The sequence below is a fragment of the Hyperolius riggenbachi genome, chromosome 1, assembly GCF_040937935.1.
Source record: "Hyperolius riggenbachi isolate aHypRig1 chromosome 1, aHypRig1.pri, whole genome shotgun sequence".
NCBI lineage: Eukaryota > Metazoa > Chordata > Amphibia > Anura > Hyperoliidae > Hyperolius > Hyperolius riggenbachi.
The window spans coordinates 483,640,484-483,662,551 of record NC_090646.1 but is presented as its reverse complement, the minus strand read 5'-3'; the positions used below and the strand labels follow the sequence as shown (position 1 = coordinate 483,662,551).

Here is a 22,068-nt window from a genome sequence, read left to right as displayed (position 1 = left end):
TAGCTTTGTGAGATTTAACAGCAAGTATTGCCTTTTTCACAATAGATTTTCAGGATTTTTTCTCCACACACACAATTTAAAAGCATCAACTTGTCTACACATAACCTTGTTTATAGTCCAGTTTTCACAGCCATATGTTACTTATATGAAGACCATAGCTTTAAAGGACACCTGAACTGAGAGGCATATGGACTGGAGGCTGCCATATTTATTTCCAATACCAGTTTCCTTGCAATCCTGCTGATCTCTTTGGTTGCAGTAGTATCTTGAGCCTGAAATAAGCATGCGGCTAATCCAGTCAGACTTCAGTCAGAAATATCTGATCTGCATATGCTTGTTCAGCGTCTATGGCTAAAAGTATTACAGGTAAATGATTAGTAGGACAGCCAGGCAACTGGTATTGTATAAATATGTCATGATCTCACCTGCAGAATTTATGGTGGCAGCTGGTTGCAGCTGTCCAGTGCAGGTCTGGCTCAATTGATGGACTGTGGGTTATCATCTCGGTAACTATCTACTTGCTGATTTATCTTCCGGATTGTCACTATAAAAATTGTGATTGTAAATGTTTCTGGATGAAGTAAAACTACTACTCAGTAAAACGTATTTGAATGTGCTGGTCTTTATGCAGCAAATAGCTCAGCTCAGCTCTAATGTGGGTTTTTGCTGTTACATGCGGTGACATCACTTTTATTTGGGATAGGGTTTTGATTTTATTTTGATTTTTACTTTCTGACACTGTATATAATGCACCACTGATGAAGGCCATTACGGCTGAAACATTGCACTTAAAGAGGAACTCCAGTGAAAATAATGTGATAAAAAAATGCTTCATTTTTACAATAATTATGGTATGCATTTAGTCAGTGTTTGCCCATTGTAAAATCTTTCCTCTCCCCGATTTACATTCTGACATTTATCACATGGTGACATTTTAACTGCTGGCAGGTGATGTCACTGGAAGTAGCTGCTGCTTGCTATTTTGACTGTTGGAAACAGTTGGAAACAGCTATTTTCTACAGTGCAACGAGGTTAACAGACAGGAAACTGCCAGGACCTTGGTCCTCATAGTTTCTTGTGTGTGTGTGTGTGTGTGTGTGTGTGTGTGTGTGTGGGGGGGGGGGGGGTTCACCACAATATCAGCCATACAGAGCCCCCTGATGATCCTTTTGTGAAAAGGTATAGATTTCTCTTGTAAAAGGGGGTATCAGCTACTGATTGGGATGAAGTTCAATTCTTGGTTACGGTTTCTCTTTAATGCACTCTGAAGATTTCGAAGTACTCTTGGAGGCAGCTTTCTGTAAAACACAAGCCATAAGCTTCCTTAACCTTTGTACACTATACAGTACATCAGCCCCCTACTCCAAATGCAACTGAAGGTAGTGTGTATAATATGTTTGCCCCCAAGAATAAACAGGTTAGGCTTCCTACCAGTGGCTGTACTGTAATCTGCTATGAGTCTTCCACCACTGTAGCCTGTATATCCGCAGAGGATAAACTAGCCTGCTCCATGTCCACTGTGGAATCAGAAGACACCATGCTGCGTGGTTTTTGGTGGCCAGTGGTGCTCAGCAGAGCTCGAATATTCGAGTAGCTCGAATATTCGAGCTCTTTTTCAGCTATTCGAGCTCGGTATTCGAGCTCCGAATAGCTGCAGCTATTCGAATGGGCTATTCGAGTAAACGCGAATAGCCCATTCACTATTCGAGCTATTCGAGCAAACGGCGCTATTCGAGCTCGAATACCGAGCTCGAATAGCGTCATAGCCCAGATTGATGTCCTTAGAGCCAATCAGAGGGCTCCCAGGCCCTCTGACGGCAGCCAATCACAGAGGGGGACCCTGGCCAGCCCCTACCCTATAAATAGCGTCCGCCATGTTCCGTTTCTCCGTCCTTGCCTGAGACTTGCATAGAGAGAGAGTTGCTCCTTTGTGCTTTGGCTTAGCAAGAGCTTTATTGTGGTCATTTACCTAGCGTTTTTGCTCACATACACCTCCTATACACACCTATATTGTTGTTAGTTAGATAGACATTGTATTTTAGTTAGTAACTTTTGTGTTACATAGAGACAGGCCAGCTGCTGCAGGCTTACAGCTTTAGGCCTCAGGGCCTGCCTGTGTGGGCAGCTGTCCTCCTGTCCTCTGTTAGTTTATTTCTCATTAGTATTAGACAGTATTAGACAGTATTAGATAGTATTAGACAGTATTTCTGCTGTCCCTTTACTACTTCGTGATTGTATTTTGTATTGTAGTTGCGCGTGCGTGCACTCACTGTCTGTAGTGTACACACACTCTATTTCCTTGTGATTACTACTGATTATTGTAACTGCTGCTAGTTGTACTTCCTGACTGTTACTACTTACTTACTGTACTAGGGACACTCACTCACTCTCTGTTCATAGGCCAGCTCCTGCGCGTGTTTGCGCGTGCGTGCACTCACTGTCTGTAGTGTACACACACTCTATTTCCTTGTGATTACTACTGATTATTGTAACTGCTGCTAGTTGTACTTCCTGACTGTTACTACTTACTTACGGTACTAGGGACACTCACTCACTCTCTGTTCATAGGCCAGCTCCTGCGCGTGTTTGCGCGTGCGTGCACTCACTGTCTGTAGTGTACACACACTCTATTTCCTTGTGATTACTACTGATTATTGTAACTGCTGCTAGTTGTACTTCCTGACTGTTACTACTTACTTACGGTACTAGGGACACTCACTCACTCTCTGTTCATAGGCCAGCTCCTGCGCGTGTTTGCGCGTGCGTGCACTCACTGTCTGTAGTGTACACACACTCTATTTCCTTGTGATTACTACTGATTATTGTAACTGCTGCTAGTTGTACTTCCTGACTGTTACTACTTACTTACTGTACTAGGGACACTCACTCACTCTCTGTTCATAGGCCAGCTCCTGCGCGTGTTTGCGCGTGCGTGCACTCACTGTCTGTAGTGTACACACACTCTATTTCCTTGTGATTACTACTGATTATTGTAACTGCTGCTAGTTGTACTTCCTGACTGTTACTACTTACTTACGGTACTAGGGACACTCACTCACTCTCTGTTCATAGGCCAGCTCCTGCGCGTGTTTGCGCGTGCGTGCACTCACTGTCTGTAGTGTACACACACTCTATTTCCTTGTGATTACTACTGATTATTGTAACTGCTGCTAGTTGTACTTCCTGACTGTTACTACTTACTTACGGTACTAGGGACACTCACTCACTCTCTGTTCATAGGCCAGCTCCTGCGCGTGTTTGCGCGTGCGTGCACTCACTGTCTGTAGTGTACACACACTCTATTTCCTTGTGATTACTACTGATTATTGTAACTGCTAGTTGTAATTCCTGACTGTTACTACTTACTTACTGTACTAGGGAGTCGGGACACTCACTCAGTCACCTCACCCACCAACCCACTCCATTAAAGTACCCCACTTTTCTCCCGCCCTTTTCAAAAACTTTTGTGTTTACGCCCAAAACATCGAAGATGTCTGGAAGTGGCAGCCAGCGCGGTTTGGGCAAGGGAAGGGCAGCAAGGGAATCAGGAGGAGAGGGAGCAGCATTGTGGCAAGCCGCGGCCGCGCCACCATGCACAGTTCCGCAGCAGCAGCAGCAGCGTCAGTGGCTAACATTCCTCCCATAGCCACTGGCCGTGGACGCCTTGGGCGCCGCCCAGCAGGAGCATCTGCAACTCACGCTGCAGAGACACAGCAGCAGCAGCGCGTAGCACCTGCTCCGATTTTCCTCCAGCCGGGTCGGAAACGTCCCATTGAGGAAAAGCATGCAGACACTGTGGTGCAACTCATGACGGAGGATGAGCAGCCCGCCATCAGCTCTGCATCCGAGGCCTCCACCCTCACCACCACCACCACCACCACCCCTGTTCGCAGCAGCCGCCCAGCAGGATCTGGGGAGGAGGCCAGTTCACCGTCACAAGTTGGCGACCTGTCACTCAGCAGTATTTTTACCCCAGGCACCATCAGGGTATTGTCTGCTGTTGTTGGCGATTTGGAGGAGGAGATGCTGATGGGCACTTTGGGGGATGAGGGATTGGACAGCAAGACTGTGGCAACAGTCAAGCAGCCCATCCATGCATCAGGAGAGGAGTTTGGGGGGTCATCATCCCAGCAGGACATGTTTCAGGAGGGGGAGGATGATGATGACACGGCGACAGACAGAGACTGGGTGCTACCACCTCCAGGGGATGTCGTCCTCAGCAGCTCTGAGGAGGAGGAGGAGGATGCGCTTGTGGGCCTTGCAAGAAGGCGCATCATTGCAAGCATTGGCAGCAGTAGGCAGGTCCCACAGCCTGCTGGTGTCTCAGGCTCAGCAGCAGCAGCAGCAGCATCTGCCAGTACCACCACCAGCCGCACCCAAGCCCCCCCCCCCAACCACCACAGGGAGACAGGCAGCAGCGGTTCCATGCCGTAGGGGGTTGCTTTTGTCACCAATCTGGTGTTTTTTCACCATGCCCACAGTGTACAGCAAGTACGCCACTTGCAACCACTGTCAGCGGAAGTTGAGCAGAGGTGCAGACCCCTTAAAGTTCAGCACCAGCTCGCTCATCAACCACCTTGCTGCGAAACATTTCCACCAGCATGAGGAGTTCCAGAGGCTGAAGGCATCTGGTGCTGGCAGTGGCACCACACCCATCACTGCACAGCCTTCAGCAGCAGCAGCAGCAGCAGCAGCAACAGCAGCCACCCGCCCTCCTGCTCCTCCAGAAGCACCAGCAGGAGTTCGGAAATGCACTGCTCCTCCCCCCTCTGCAACTCCTGCCGCCGACACTGAGGCCTGTTCTGGCAGCCAGTCCTCAGTGGCCTCCTCTGCTGTGTCCGCTGATTCCCGTGCCAGCAAAAGGCCACGCCAGAGCCTTTTGAGCGAGTCCTTCCAGGGGGTGGTTAGGGCTCTGCCTCCCAGCAGCCGTCGCGTGCGGCAGCTGAAAGGCTTGCTGGCACGGGCCATGTGCTCCCAACTCCTGCCGTACACGCTCGTGCAGGAGGGGAGCGACATGCGGGCGCTGCTTGCTTGTGCAGCCCCAGACTGGCAGCTCCCCAGCAGACACTTCTTCGCCCGCAAGGCCATTCCTGCACTGCACCGCTTTGTGATGGCCAATGTGGAGCGAGGGCTGGAGCACGCGGTTGGTGAAAGGGTCCACGTCACCATGGACTCCTGGAGCAGCCGCTTCGGGACAGGCCGCTACCTGTCTTTCACTGTCCACTGGGTCAGCTTGGTGGAAGGGGGTGAGGATGGGAGAGCAGCAGCGGGCACAGCAGCAGCAACACAGTGGGTGGTGCCCCCCCGCAGGGTCAGGGGAACTGCAGCAGGTTCCTCCGATCCTCTGCCATCCTCCGGCACACCTGGCCAAACCCCCTGCCTCAGCAGCAGCGTGAAGGCCCGCCACTGCCAAGCGCTGCTGCACTTGGTCAGCCTTGGGAAGACCAAGCTGACGGCAACCCATGTGTTGGCCAAACTCCAGGAGCAGGAGAGGATTTGGCTGACCCCCAGAGGCCTCAGAGTCGGAGAGGTGGTGGCCGACAATGGGGCCAATCTGGTTGCCGCAATAGACAGGGGAAACCTGACCCACATCCCCTGTCTTGCCCACGTGCTGAACCTGGTGGTTCAAAAGTTCTTGCGCACCTACCAGGGGATGGGCGAACTGCTGGAAACGGCAAGGAACGTTGTGCGTCACTTCCGGCGCTCGGCTGCAGCCTGTGCGAGCCTGGAAGACGTGCAAAAGGAGCTGGAGCTGCCACGCCATCGGCTGATCCTTGACGTTCCGACTCGCTAGAACTCCACCCTGGCGATGTTGGAGCGTCTGGTTGAACAGAAGCACGCTGTCAACCAGTACCTTGCCCTGGCCACTGTTTCCGCCGCTCGGAGAAGGGACAAGACCAGCAACATCCCGTCCATCGTCCCCGATGATGACTGGAGGCACATGCAGCAGGTGTGCTTAGTGCTGGCTCCCTTTCTGCAGGCCACTAACATGGTGAGCAGGGACCATGCTATGGTCTGCGAGTGGGTGCCCCTGGTTTGTCTGCTGAACAGGGCCCTCGATGCTTTGCTGGAACAGGGAGCGGCAGCCTTGGACCAGCAGGAGCGGCAAGCAGCTGCACAGTCCACCTCTGAGGGGGAGGAGGAGGAGGACTTGGTGGAGGTCCCTGACCTTGCTGCTGATGAGGGGGATCAGCACAGCGCAGCTGAGTTGGTGCGGGGGTGGAGAGAGGATGAGGCGGCAGAGGAGGAGGATGAGGAGGACAGCACTGCCGTCGATGTGCCAGCAGACGTGGCCCGCCTCTTCCCAATGGCAGCGCACATGCTGGCGTGCCTGCGCAAGGACCCCAGGGTGATCCAGATGAAGCAGAGGGAGGACATCTGGATCAGCATGATGTTGGACCCACGCCTCAAGGGGAAGTTGAGCCAGTTCCTGCCACCTGCAGGAGGAGACCCAGCGCAACAAATAAGGAGCTTGCAGCAGGCCCTTGTTGAGCGCTTGGAGGAAGCCTTCCCCCAGCCTTCCACCCCCACTGTCCAGCCAGCACAGAGGCAGCAGCAGGTGCCTGCATCCAGCAGCAAGCGCCCCACAGACCTGCTGTCTCTCAGCAACGAGCTCTACAGGACTGTAGAGGCTCCGGCAGCAGTGACTAGAGAGGAGGTGCATGCAGCAGCATCCTCCTCCGGTCACAGCCAGCGCCTGACCCGAATGGTGGCTGACTACATGGGGTCCTACAGCGGGCTTGACAGCGATGCCCCTGTTGATCCCATGGAGTATTGGGTCAAGTGCCTGGAGATCTGGAGCGAGCTGGCGCAGTACGCCCTGGAAGTGCTGTCCTGCCCCCCTTCCAGCGTGCTGTCCGAGCGCTGCTTCAGTGCAGCTGGTGGCGTGGTCACCGAGAAACGCTCACGTCTGTCTCACAAGTCTGTGGACAGACTGATGTTTCTCAAGATGAACCAGGCGTGGGTGGAAGGCAAGTTCCTGGCCCCTGTTGTCAGCGAGAGGGGGACATGAACTGGCTAAGAACCATCGTTAATGTGCCTTACCACCCTTTACCACCTCCTGGCTCCTGCTCACTAAGCCAGCCTGGTTCAGTTTGACTATTACGTCGCCTGCAGCCACACATTTTACACCTACAGTGGGCTGCTGTGTACTGCCCTTCTGCTGTCGGTCTGTGTTTCCCACTGCCAGGGTACACAGAATTACATTCTGCTGCCACTCTGCTACCAGCTATTACGTCAAACAATAGCTATATATCTGTGTAATTGGTTGTACAAACAAAACCAAAAAACCATTAAAAAAAAAAAGGTTTAATTTTTCTGAGGTGCCCGGGTTGAAAATTGTGTTGTCCCAGTTGTGTATTGGACACGATGTGGGCTGCACGACCGCTGTCTGGGACCTCCTGCCTGCTGTGTTTATTTACAGCCCTGTTATCACCGCTAGGTACCAGGGCTATTATGTCACGCTGCCTGCCTGCTGCCACACTCACACTACTCCTCCATTCCTCCTGCTGCTGCTGTCTGTCTGTGTTTCCCACTGCCAGGGTACACAGAATTACCTTCTGCTGCCACACTGCCACCAGCTATTACGTCAAACAATAGCTGCTCACATTACTCCTCCATTCCTCCTGCTGCTGCTGCTGTCGGTCTGTGTTTCCCACTGCCAGGGTACACAGAATTACATTCTGCTGCCACTCTGCCACCAGCTATTACGTCAAACAATAGCTATATATCTGTGTAATTGGTTGTACAAACAAAACCAAAAAACCATTAAAAAAAAAAAAAAAGGTTTAATTTTTCTGAGGTGCCCGGGTTGAAAACTGTGTTGTCCCAGTTGTGTATTGGACACGATGTGGGCTGCACGACCGCTGTCTGGGACCTCCTGCCTGCTGTGTTTATTTACAGCCCTGTTATCACCGCTAGGTACCAGGGCTATTATGTCACGCTGCCTGCCTGCTGCCACACTCACACTACTCCTCCATTCCTCCTGCTGCTGCTGTCTGTCTGTGTTTCCCACTGCCAGGGTACACAGAATTACCTTCTGCTGCCACACTGCCACCAGCTATTACGTCAAACAATAGCTGCTCACATTACTCCTCCATTCCTCCTGCTGCTGCTGCTGTCAGTCTGTGTTTCCCACTGCCAGGGTACACAGAATTACTTTCTGCTGCCACTCTGCCACCAGCTATTACGTCAAACAATAGCTATATATCTGTGTAATTGGTTGTACAAACAAAACCAAAAAACCATTAAAAAAAAAAAAAAAAGGTTTAATTTTTCTGAGGTGCCCGGGTTGAAAACTGTGTTGTCCCAGTTGTGTATTGGACACGATGTGGGCTGCACGACCGCTGTCTGGGACCTCCTGCCTGCTGTGTTTATTTACAGCCCTGTTATCACCGCTAGGTACCAGGGCTATTATGTCACGCTGCCTGCCTCATTGACTGCCTGCTGCCACACACTCATCCTCCTCCTCCTGCTGCTGAATTTACCTCCTGCTGTCTGTGTGTTTCCACTGCCAGGGAGCACATACAATGGCGCTTCAAACATGCGTGCGCCACCAGCTATTTGTTACGCTCAAAAATAGCTGCATTTCTTTAAAAAAAAAAAATTGAAAAGAGAAATAAGTGAAGAAGAAGACGATATAGAAGAAGATGAAGAAGAAGAAGGAGAAGAAGAAGAAGATGAAGGAGAAGAAGAAGAAGATGAAGAAGAAGAAGATGAAGAAGAAGAAGAAGATGAAGAAGAAGATGAAGAAGATGAAGATGAAGAAGAAGAAGATGAAGAAGATGAAGAAGATGAAGATGAAGAAGAAGAAGAAGAAGATGATGAAGAAGAAGATGAAGAAAATGAAGAAGAAGATGAAGAAGATGAAGAAGAAGAAGAAGAAGAAGAAGAAGAAGAAGAAGATGAAGAAGAAGATGAAGAAGATGAAGAAGAAGAAGAAGAAGATGAAGAAGAAGATGAAGATGAAGAAGAAGAAGATGAAGAAGAAGAAGATGAAGAAGATGAAGAAGATGAAGAAGAAGAAGAAGAAGAAGAAGATGAAGAAGATGATGATGAAGAAGATGAAGAAGATGAAGAAGAAGAAGAAGAAGACAATATAGAAGAATAAGAAGATATAGAAGAAGATATAGAAGAAGAAGATATAGAAGAAGAAGATATAGAAGAAGAAGAAGATAGAAGATAAAGAAGAAGAAGAAGAAGTATATACAGTACTGAACAAAATTCTGGACACAACTTCTCTTTTCACCTTTTTTTTTTAAAGGAACATCCCCACATAATCACTTGCTGTTGTTACTTGGAAAAAAAGATGTTTCTTGCATCATTCACCCTTAAAACAAGTGTTGGAAGCTATTTAAGGCCAATTCGAATAGTCAGCTCGAATAATGAGCTCGAATACCGACTCGAATAGTGAGCTCGAAGTCCGAGGTCGAATCGAATAGTAAAAATTATTCGACTCGAATATTCGACTGACCTCGAATAATTTACTATTCGAATTCGACCAAACTCGAATTTTAAAAAGGGGTATTTGAGCACCACTGTTGGTGGCTTCAGAGCTACGCTTCCCATTTGGCGGAGTTCTGTGTGTCCACCAAAAGGGCAGTAAATGGCGGGGGTTTCCGCATGCTCCTCCGAGCAATCCAAAAACAGGGATTACAAGGTAAAAGATACCTCTAAATGCAAATCCCCCACAGACCTGCAGTACATCGCTAGATCCCACCGCCATTCAACATATCCTAACGATAGGAGTAGGTTCCCCAGCCCCCCCCCCCCCATGAAAACAATGAAAACCCTAACGGTGTGCTTCCATGGGTGATCGGGGGAAACAATCCAAGAACTATGGAGGAAGGAAAAGAGGACACTTATATACCTATGGCTGTCTTTAATTTTTCTTACAGGTATTTCCAGCTTGGGGAGGGGTCAATCATAATCTCAGGAGGATGAACCATCTTGGGGGATGATGGGAGGAATAGTTATTAGGAAGGAGAAGAGCATATAAGGTATCTTAAAGGACAACTGACATGAGAGAGGGATATAAAGGCTGCCATGTTTATTTCCTTGTAAACAATATTAGTTGCCTGGCAGCCCTGCTAATCTCTTTGGTTGTAGTAGCGTCTGAGGAAAGAGTGGTCTTGCTGCTCTAATTGCTTAATTAATTCACCAGGAAGTCAACCAGTCCACACCTGGATCCACCAAAGGTGCAAAGCTGCAGAAGTCCGGTGGAAGAAATTACTTTTTTCTCCACCTGGACTTTAGCAATAATAGCACATTGTATTGACTATATTTATTTTATTTTATAGTGTGTGATTTTAGGCTATAGTACATCAATAAAATGTGCTATTATTGCTAAAGTCCAGGTGAAGCCTCACTCACTCACTCTTCTTTTGGACTTCTCTAGTAGTGTCTGAGTCACACACCTGAAAAAAGCATGTAGTCAGAATCATCAGATCTACATGCTAGTTCAGGGTCTATAGTTAACAGTATTAGAAGCATTCACTTAGCAGGGCAGTGAGGCAATGTGCATTGCTTATAAGGAAACAACTATGGCAGCCTCCATGTCCCTCTTACTTCAGTTGTCCTTTAAAGCAAACCTCCAGTGTAAATTGCACATTCCACGAGTCCTCTTCAAATAGGAAGTTATATTTACCTGCTGTTCTCCCCCCGCCCCATATCTTCCAGCTTCCAGTGCGTGGCTGCCCAATAGCTATACATTTAAGGTACATACATACATCCAAGCTTGATAATTGGCTAATTTTACAACTTCTGTGTAGTATAACAGCAAACAAAATTTGAATATTTTGACAAGATTGTGCAGGTAAGCTCTCATATTACATGAAAGTGGTAAAATTGGCCACTCAAAATTTGATGTGTGTACAAACCTTTACCCACATGCTACACCGGAGCTATACACTGACACACATGCTGTTAATCATACACTGTACACTTACCTACATACTGTACAAATAATGTGCAGTACACTTATTCTTTTCTGCATGACTTCCAGCCATCCTGGAAGTCATGCAGTGTTCCAGGTTGGCACTGTCACATTTTCCGTGGCAACACCTCTTGTCCTACCATCTAATGCAGAGTGGCTACAGAGATGCAGAGCGAGAGACAGCATGCCCGAGCGAATCGGGAGGTGAGGTAAGCCACTTACGTAGCATTGCTCCCTGTGCCAGTCTCTGCATAGGGGGGAGGGAATCTGGACCATTAGACCAGGGAGGGAGGGAGGTATGGGGGACATAAGCAACAGGCCACAGAAAAACAGGGGACACTGTATAGGGTAAAGGAAGGGAGGTTCCAGGCAAAGCAAATCATTTGGGCATTGGTGGCAATTAGGTAAAATGGGCACTATATAGACCACAATATTCATTTTCGCTATAATGTTGCTCAGGGGGTAATTTGTCCACCAGCAGCATCCAATAAATGTCATTTTTACATATCAGCAGTGTTAGTTTTTAGCAGCAAAAGTGGTGCTGATATTGATGGATATTGTGCCCCACCTTCCACAATATCCACCAATATCAGCACCGCCTTTGGGGGTGGGTCAGTTAGGGTTATGCATTGGGTTATGCATCGATAAAGGGTAAAAGGTTCAAGAGAGGATAGGGTAAGGTGTATCAATAATAAAATATCAGTAAAAATATTCTACTTTTAACTATTCATTTTACCCATTGCCCACTAGTAATTTTACCAATATTTTGATAGTGACTGTCCCCAGCCCTCAAATTACCACCACGCTTTGTACGCACCCCAGGGGCGTAAGTAGTAAAGTAAAACAGAAATATAGTGATAATGCTCATTTAACAATATCAGTTTTTTTTCACATACATATTACCCCGTCGCCGTTCAGTTGGGCACAGGGTAAGCCAAAAGATAGCAATGCGAAGAAGGTGGGTATTGAGATTAGAGTGATACATGGAAGAGGGATATACAGCAGGTGGAAAGTGTGCAGAGTTGTGTGTTTGTGTGAGTGTGTAATGGACGAGATGAGTAAGTGTACATGACATGTTGGAGTACAGCTGGCAAGTAAATTTACAGCAGATGTATGTATAGCAAATGGATAAGTGTACAGTGTTTGTGCTTACAGCTTGTGAGTAAGTGTACAGCTCCTGTGTATAATGTGTGAGTAAGTGTCCAGGATGTGGGCGTACAGGGGCTAGGAAAGTATACAGCATGTGGAAGTATAACAAGTGGGAAGGTGTTCAACATGTGTGTGCAGCGGATGGTTAAGTATACAGTACATGTGTATCCAGCCTTGGATAAGTGTACTGCACATTATCTATATAGCATGTGGGTAAGTGTATAGTTTATGTGCTTACAGACACACTTCCAATTTTTATTGGCCATCGATTTGCCAATTTGACCACTTCCATCTAGTAAGAGGATCAAAAGATTTTGAAAACTGTACCTAGATTTTGTAGGTAAGCTCTCTTATGACAAGGAAGTGGTAATGTTGCCCAATCATTGGCCAACCAATATTAGACGTGTGTATGCACCCTAAGTGTACAGCTTGTGTGTGTATACAGTAGGTGGAAAAGTGTACAGTAGGTGAGTGTGTTGTGTGTGGGTGTACAGTGCATGGGTAAGTGCACAGAGTATGGGGACGTTTTCAACATATAAACTGTTCAGAACCATAGAAAATATATTGAAATAATAGGCTTTTCTCCGATTAATTTGCTGGTTGCGGTAGCTCAGATTTAACTTAGCAATGATCATTGTTGTTTGGACAAAGCTTTTCAAAAGCATACTTTTACAAGTAACCAGATGTGTTGATCTATGCCCGTTAGAAATAACAAGCTGCTTCCTCTTGTGGGTTCCTACAGAGCCCTGGAATAGGATATTGAATGGCCTGTCAGTTACTTTCTGTTGATGTGTGTTTTGCACAGTAATATGTTCCAGAGTCTATAGGCTCCATTGCCCTCATTTGAAGGTAAAGTTCTTTCTTTGCATTGTCTTTGGAGATGGTAGTTCTACTTTTCAGTGAATTGGCATAATCAATGCTACCGCCACCCCAAACAACTCCAATCCACTCTAATGTTTCTCCAGGGCGTTGTCTGATCCAGCTCACGCCATAGCTGGATAACTCAAATCCAGACACTGTACAGGTTATTTTCAGCTCCTGCGAGGGCTTCACAATCCCTGGACCTGATTCCTGTAATGTCTGAGACAGGACACCTGGGGAACAAACACAAGGTAACTGAATTTACACTTAATCAATCCAATGCAATAGTAAAAAATATATATAATGCCACTTACCTAATGGGAAAATGACTAGAAACAACACCGTCGCGTCCATTGTTACAGGTTGGATAAGTAGTGATGAAAATGTTACAAGTTCCTCTTTATGAGCATGAAGACAAAACATGATTTGCATAACAAATACAGCAAAGCATTCATAAGGTGACTGAAGCTATTGTGGAGCATACTGGGCTGTTACACTGTAGTGAGAAGAATAAAACTATTCACATTACCAAATACAAATGACCTAATACAGTAGAGTCTCGGTCACCCAGCACCGATGGGGATTGGCTAATGCCCAATAAGAGCAGAGGGGGGCGCCGATCGTCGCTGGAACGGCAGGGAGGTGAGTGGATCCTCTTCTTTTCCCCCCTGCCGCCGCCGCTGTCAAAGTGATCACTACGATCCGACGGCGATCGTCGTGTTCACGTGATCAGCAGCCATAGGCGATGGCTGCTGATCACTGAGAGGAGATGCCAGCTGTCATATGACAGCTTAATCTCCCCTCTCCGGTGCGCACGATCGCGTCGGGAGCGGTTCTTTAGCGCGGACGTTGAATCAACGTCCGGTCAGAACTGTACCACCACCTGCCGGACGTTGATTCAACCTGCGGCGGTCCCCAATAGGTTAAGCACAGCAGAGCCCAATAGAAGCCTAACAAGTTGTCCTTCACCACTGTGGGCTCGATTCACAAAGCGGTGCTAACCCAGTTAGAGACTTTAGGCATGATAACCATTGCACCACTCTGGTGAAAAGCCAGTTTAGGTGTGATAAGTTTAGGCATGATAAGTTTAGGTGTGATAAGTTTAGGCATGCTAAGTTTAGATAAGTTTAGATCACTTGCAAAGTCCCGCACGCAAAGCAGCGCCATTAATCTTTATACGAAGTGCACCAGTCTTTGCTAGCGTAAAACTTTTGATCAGCTGTGCACTGCGGTGCTAACGCAGTTGGCGCTTAAACTTATCACACCTAAACTTATCACACCTAAACTTATCATGCCTAAACTTATCACACCTAAACTTATCACACCTAAACTTATCATGCCTAAACTGAGTTTAGGCATGATAAAGGGCTTTTCACCAGGGTGCTAACTGTTAGCACCGCTTTGTGAATCAGGCCCTGTGTGTTCTTACAACTATTTATTTATTTTGTGGCGTGGGACAGAGCAGTAAAACTACCCTGGTTTTTGATTCATGGTGAAAAACTAGAACAGGCTGAGGTAGAATTCATATCAAAGACTCAAGGGCCTCGATTCACCAAGCGGTGATAACTCAGTTATCACGCCTAAAGTACTTTAGGCGTGATAACCTCTTCACCACTGAGTTATCACCGCTTTTGCCTGCACTTCGCGCGAAGTTATCGCGCGCAAAGTTTTGCGCGCGCACCCGCACAGGCGCGCGCGCAAAGTCCCATAGGGTTTAATGGCGCATCGCGCGAAGCGCGGGGCGCTTCGCGCGCACGCGCGCGGGTGCGCGCGCAAAACTTTGCGCGCGGAAACTTCGCGCGAGAAGCTCCTTATCATGCCTAAAGTGAGTTTAGGCGTGAAGAGGGCCTTTTCACCACGGTGCTAACACTTTGCACCGCTTTGTGAATCGAGCCCAAGGGGCCTGATTCACAAAGCGGTGCTAACAGTTAGCACGCTGGTGAAAAGCCCTTTATAACGCCTAAACTCAGTTTAGGCATGATAAGTTTAGGTGTGATAAGTTTGGGTGTGATAAGTTTAGGCATGATAAGTTTAGGTGTGATAAGTTTAGGCGTGATAAGTTTAGGCGTGATAAGTTTAAGCACCAACTGGGTTAGCACCGCAGTGCACGGCTAATCAAAAGTTTTGCACTAGCAAAGTCTGGTGCACTTCGCATAGAGTTTAATGGCGCTGCTTTGCGTGCGGGACTTTGCGCGCGATCTAAACTTATCTAAACTTATGATGCCTAAACTTATCATGCCTAAACTTATCACGCCTAAACTGGCTTTTCACCAGCGTGGTGCAATGGTTATCACGCCTAAAGTCTCTAACTGGGTTAGCACCACTTTGTGAATCGAGCCCAAGGAATGAAAGGCGAAAATGCTAACTACATACATACCATGCTGTGCTCTGTGTCACTTGATGACACCACAGAATGAAACCTGTAGGCACAATTTACATTTTTGCAGTCTTTAGCTTTGATGCAGGTAACTTTGTACTGGTTCATTTATACTCATAGTATCACATTAGCTGTATTGCAGCATGTACAAGGAGGAGGAGTACAAATGCATTTATTATTTTGCTTATACAGATTCTCATATGTCATTTGCCATTTTGTCTTCTATGCCACAACACAGAACTACTAGTTTTACTGGACATTTGATGATTGGCACGCATCTGCTTCCAGTCAGCAATGGAGTGGAATGTTACGGTTGCATTGGGTTTCACTGCTCCTGCCTCAGCTCCTGCCTGATATTCCTGCTGCTTCCTTTGCTGCATATGTCCCAGCTAGATACATGGGTTGGGAGAGGATGGCCAGAGTTGAGGCTGGTGAACAGGAAGGAAGATGAATGAGCATGAAGTTTCATTGTCATCTGATCAGATCCCTTGGGCCTGATTCATAAAGCGGTGCTAACAGTTAGCACCCTGGTGAAAAGCCCTTTATCATGCCTAAACTCAGTTTAAGGGCCTGATTCATAAAGCGGTGCTAACAGTTAGCACGCTGGTGAAAAGCCCTTTATCATGCCTAAACTCAGTTTAGGCATGATAAGTTTAGGTGTGATAAGTTTAGGTGTGATAAGTTTAGGCATGATAAGTTTAGGTGTGATAAGTTTAGGCATGATAAGTTTAAGCGCCAACTGGGTTAGCACCACAGTGCACAGCTGATCAAAAGTTTTACGCTAGCAAAGTCTGGTGCACTTCGTATAAAGTTTAATGGCGCTGCTTTGCGTTCGGGACTTTGCAAGTGATCTAAACTTATCTAAACTTATCATGCCTAAACTTATCACACCTAAACTTATCATGCCTAAACTTATTACACCTAAACTGGCTTTTCACCAGCGTGGTGCAATGGTTATCATGCCTAAAGTCTCTAACTGGGTTAGCACCGCTTTGTGAATCGAGCCCTAAGCATGATAAGTTTAGGTGTGATAAGTTTAGGGGCCTGATTCACAAAGCGGTGCTAACAGTTAGCACCCTGGTGAAAAGCCCTTTATCATGCCTAAACTCAGTTTAGGCATGATAAGTTTAGGTGTGATAAGTTTAGGTGTGATAAGTTTAGGCATGATAAGTTTAGGTGTGATAAGTTTAGGCATGATAAGTTTAAGCGCCAACTGCGTTAGAACCGCAGTGCACAGCTGATCAAAAGTTTTACGCTAGCAAAGTCTGGTGCACTTCGTATAAAGTTTAATGGCGCTGCTTTGCATGCGGGACTTTGCAAGCGATCTAAACTTATCTAAACTTAGCACGCCTAAACTTATCACACCTAAACTTATCATGCCTAAACTTATCACACCTAAACTGGCTTTTCACCAGAGTGGTGCAATGGTTATCATGCCTAAAGTCTCTAACTGGGTTAGCACCGCTTTGTGAATCGAGCCCTAGGGGCTTGATTCACAAAGCGGTGCTAACAGTTAGCACGCTGGTGAAAAGCCCTTTATCATGCCTAAACTCAGTTTAGGCATGATAAGTTTAGGTGTGATAAGTTTAGGTGTGATAAGTTTAGGCATGATAAGTTTAGGTGTGATAAGTTTAGGCATGCTAAGTTTAAGCGCCAACTGCGTTAGCACCGCAGTGCACAGCTGATCAAAAGTTTTACGCTAGCAAAGACTGGTGCACTTTGTATAAAGTTTAATGGCGCTGCTTTGCGTGCGGGACTTTGCAAGCGATCTAAACTTATCTAAACTTAGCATGCCTAAACTTATCACACCTAAACTTATCACACCTGGGGCTTGATTCACAAAGCGGTGCTAACAGTTAGCACGCTGGTGAAAAGCCCTTTATCATGCCTAGGGCTCGATTCACAAAGCGGTGCTAACAGTTAGCACCCTGGTGAAAAGCCCTTTATCATGCCTAAACTCAGTTTAGGCATGATAAGTTTAGGTGTGATAAGTTTAGGTGTGATAAGTTTAGGCGTGATAAGTTTAGGTGTGATAAGTTTAGGCATGCTAAGTTTAAGCGCCAACTGCGTTAGCACCGCAGTGCACAGCTGATCAAAAGTTTTACGCTAGCAAAGACTGGTGCACTTTGTATAAAGTTTAATGGCGCTGCTTTGCGTGCGGGACTTTGCAAGCGATCTAAACTTATCTAAACTTAGCATGCCTAAACTTATCACACCTAAACTTATCACACCTAAACTTATCACGCCTAAACTGGCTTTTCACCAGCATGGTGCAATGGTTATCATGCCTAAAGTCTCTAACTGGGTTAGCACCACTTTGTGAATCGAGCCCCTAAACTCAGTTTAGGCATGATAAGTTTAGGTGTGATAAGTTTAGGTGTGATAAGTTTAGGCATGATAAGTTTAGGTGTGATAAGTTTAGGCATGCTAAGTTTAAGCGCCAACTGCGTTAGCACCGCAGTGCACAGCTGATCAAAAGTTTTACGCTAGCAAAGACTGGTGCACTTTGTATAAAGTTTAATGGCGCTGCTTTGCGTGCGGGACTTTGCAAGCGATCTAAACTTATCTAAACTTAGCATGCCTAAACTTATCACACCTAAACTTATCACGCCTAAACTGGCTTTTCACCAGCATGGTGCAATGGTTATCATGCCTAAAGTCTTTTAGGCATGCTAACTGGGTTAGCACCGCTTTGTGAATCGAGCCCCTAGGGCTCGATTCACAAAGCGGTGCTAACCCAGTTAGCATGCCTAAAAGACTTTAGGCATGATAACCATTGCACCATGCTGGTGAAAAGCCAGTTTAGGCGTGATAAGTTTAGGCATGATAAGTTTAGGTGTGATAAGTTTAGGCATGCTAAGTTTAGATAAGTTTAGATCGCTTGCAAAGTCCCGCACGCAAAGCAGCGCCATTAAACTTTATACAAAGTGCACCAGTCTTTGCTAGCGTAAAACTTTTGATCAGCTGTGCAGTGTGGTGCTAACGCAGTTGGCGCTTAAACTTAGCATGCCTAAACTTATCACACCTAAACTTATCATGCCTAAACTTATCACACCTAAACTTATCACACCTAGGCCTCGATTCACAAAGCGGTGATAACCCAGTTATCACGCCTAAAAGACTTTAGGCGTGATGACCTTTTCACCACTGAGTTATCACCGATTTTTCCTGCTCTTCGCGCGAAGTTACCGCGCGTAAGCGCGTTCGCGCGTACGCGCGTAAGAGCGCGCGCAAAGTCCCATAGGGTTTAATGGGAGCTTCGCGCGAAGCGTCGGGTGTTGCGCGCGCACTTACGCGCGTATGCGCGTACGCGCGTACGCGCGGCAACTTCGCGCGAGTTTCTTCTTATCATGCCTAAAGTGACTTTAGGCGTGATAAGGGCCTTTTCACCATGGTGCTAACACTTTGCACCGCTTTGTGAATCGAGCCCCTAAACTTATCATGCCTAAACTGAGTTTAGGCATGATAAAGGGCTTTTCACCAGCGTGCTAACTGTTAGCACCGCTTTGTGAATCAGGCCCCTAAACTTATCACGCCTAAACTGGCTTTTCACCAGCATGGTGCAATGGTTATCATGCCTAAAGTCTTTTAGGCATGCTAACTGGGTTAGCACCGCTTTGTGAATCGAGCCCTAGGTGTGATAAGTTTAGGCATGATAAGTTTAGGTGTGATAAGTTTAGGCATGATAAGTTTAAGCACCAACTGCGTTAGCACCGCAGTGCACAGCTGATCAAAAGTTTTGCGCTAGCAAAGTCTGGTGCACTTCGCATAGAGTTTAATGGCACTGCTTTGCGTGCGGGACTTTGCATGCTATCTACACTTATCTAAACTTAGCATGCCTAAACTTATCACACCTAAACTTATCACACCTAAACTGGCTTTTCACCAGCGTGGTGCAATGGTTATCATGCCTAAAGTCTCTAACTGGGTTAGCACCGCTTTGTGAATCGAGCCCCTTGTGTCTCCAAAGAGTGTGTCTATCACCAGAAATACTGTTAGATGTGTCTCTATCAGCCCCTAGTGGCAAAAAAAATGAACATAAAAAATATTAAAGAATGTAAAAACAAAAAAATTCTAATTCAAAATAAAAAAAGTCTCTCTCTTCACGGACTTACACAACTGGCACTCATACACATAGCATACATAGGGCTCAATCCACAAAAGGGTGCTAACTCAACACGCCTAAAACCTTTGGGTGTGCTAACTAGGGTGCTAAGCAGTTAGCACGCCTAAAGCTTTTATTGATCGTGCGCAAAGTTTAGCACTGCCTGTAGCGCGTGAAACGTCGCACCCGGTGCTCCTAAAATGTCGCACTTGGTGCTCCTAAAACATTGCACACACAGGGCCTGATTCACAAAGCGGTGCTAACAGTTAGCACGCTGGTGAAAAGCCCTTTATCATGCCTAAACTCAGTTTAGGCATGATAAGTTTAGGAGTGATAAGTTTAGGTGTGATAAGTTTAGGCATGATAAGTTTAGGTGTGATAAGTTTAGGCATGCTAAGTTTAAGCGCCAACTGCGTTAGCACCGCAGTGCACAGCTGATCAAAAGTTTTACGCTAGCAAAGACTGGTGCACTTTGTATAAAGTTTAATGGCGCTGCTTTGCGTGCGGGACTTTGCAAGCGATCTAAACTTATCTAAACTTAGCATGCCTAAACTTATCACACCTAAACTTATCACACCTAAACTTATCACGCCTAAACTGGCTTTTCACCAGCATGGTGCAATGGTTATCATGCCTAAAGTCTTTTAGGCATGCTAACTGGGTTAGCACCGCTTTGTGAATCGAGCCCACAGTGTGACGTTACGCGCGCTATGGGCAGTGCTAAAATTTGTGCACTGTAACTTAGCGCACAAGACTTTGTGCGCCCTTAAGGGCTTTAGGCATGCTAAGGGGCTTTTAGGTGTGCTAACTAAGTTAGCACCCTTTTGTGAATCAAGCCCATAGACAAACACTAATAATTACATAATATACATATGTCAAAGTCATTTAGGGTCATTATTTTAAAATGGTGTTAAACAGGGGACTTGCCTATTTATTGTTTTGCAGGTGTATCTTTTTATTCTTATGAAAGCCTGCACAATTTAATGTGTTTAAATATTTGTATTCTTTATTAAATGAACGTAATTTAATATTTTTTTTAAGTTAATGGGATTATGGAAGAGTCATTTATAAAAGCATTGATACAGATTTTTGTTTATTTCTAATGAAAGTGTGAATTTAATTAATATTGACTCATGAATCATGTGATATACTTAATTAATGAGACTCGATTTTTTTTAATTCTACAGGCATTCTGCTTTCAGAAAATGTATACAGTATTTAGTGGGTTTTCAATGAGCTTTAAATCCCTAATGTTCGTTTTTACTGTATATGAAGAATGTTAAATTGGCTTAGTGTTGTGTCATTTCTGCTGAGAAAAATCTCAAAAGGTGTCCAAAAGGTGAAATTAAACATAATGGTCTTCAAATCTAAAGGGGGCCATATGCTAGGCGACCAACCAACCAATCGACCATCCACTTCGATTATAATCGAATTGGATGAAAATTGGTGCTGCCAAGTGCATGCCCGACCGACAAAGCGACCAATTTCGGGACAGAAATTGGCCACACAATCGATTGTGCATGTTGGAAAATGTCGGGCTGAGGTTGCTTGGTCGGGTGCGTGGTGGTAGGCGACCAAATTGCGAACGAGTGACGAGACAACGAAACCCCCGCCGCTGCCGCCACAATGTATATACATTACCTGTCCGGTGTCAGCCTCCACGCGGTTTCCGTCCATCTTCGGGTGCCGCATACATGCTAGCGGCGCTCTGACGTCACGAAGGCGCATAGCGGCTGACGTCAGACGCTATGCGCCGCTAGCGTGTATGCGGCTTACCAGGCGAGATGGACGGATGGACCCGACGAACTGCTACAGGACAGGTAATGTATAAATGCACTACATTACATAAATGTATACATTTTCGGTGCAGCGGCGGGGCGGACAGCGGCGGCTCAGCCGATTCCCTGATGATTTCATGCTGAAATCGGACAGGAATCGGCCTGTAGTGTATGGGCTGATTCAATTAGAGACAAATTTATCTCTAATCAGATTCGATTACAGATAAATTTGTCTCTTGGTCGAATCTGCCCATACTCGTTCTAATGTATGGGCATCATAATACTGACATTGGTCTGAAAGTGAGCATTTCTACTTTGCTCTAAAAGATTCATCATAGCTTTAAAGCAACTATCCCAGATTTTTTTTTTAGCGGAACATTACTGAAATGGTTAAACAAAACACTTTGTCCTGCTATTCAGCTTCAAATCTGCATCCAAACTGGAGATAACAGTATCTTTGTTTACATTCCAATGATGATACCAATTCCAATGCAATACCAGTTGCCTGGCTGTCCTGCTGATCCTCTCCTCTAATACTTTTAGCCATAAACCCTGAACAAGCATATGAAGATCAGGTGTTTCTGACATTATTGTCAGATCTGACAAGATTAGCTGCATGCTTATTTCTGGTGTTATTCAGACTATACTGCAGCCAAATAGACCAGCAGGGCTGCCCGGCAACTTTGTATTGTTTAAAGGGAAATAAATATGGCAGCCTCCATATTCCTCTCCCTACAGTTGTCCTTTTTCCTTATCAGGTGTATGATTTTGGTGCCATCTATCAGTTATACTGAGGAAACTTGGTGCTTGCATTACTTGGTTACAGGTTAGCAGAACACAGGTGCCCGGTTCATTCTTTGTAACC

General features: G+C 46.2%; 1 protein-coding gene across 2 annotated transcripts in view; it reads right to left on the bottom strand.

Annotated features, from left to right (window-relative positions):
• Positions 1 to 13,301, bottom strand: part of LOC137521936 (immunoglobulin mu heavy chain-like) — a 956,922-nt gene extending 943,621 nt beyond the window's left edge. For both annotated transcript variants that reach the window (XM_068241894.1, XM_068241902.1), the window contains exons 1-2: positions 13,258 to 13,301; positions 12,877 to 13,176 (exon numbers count right to left, since the gene is read on the bottom strand). In XM_068241894.1, coding sequence (XP_068097995.1) covers positions 12,877 to 13,176; positions 13,258 to 13,297 — 340 coding nt within the window. In that variant the 5' untranslated portion in view covers positions 13,298 to 13,301. The remainder of the gene's footprint in view (positions 1 to 12,876; positions 13,177 to 13,257) is intronic.
• Positions 13,302 to 22,068: the final 8,767 nt, after the last annotated feature.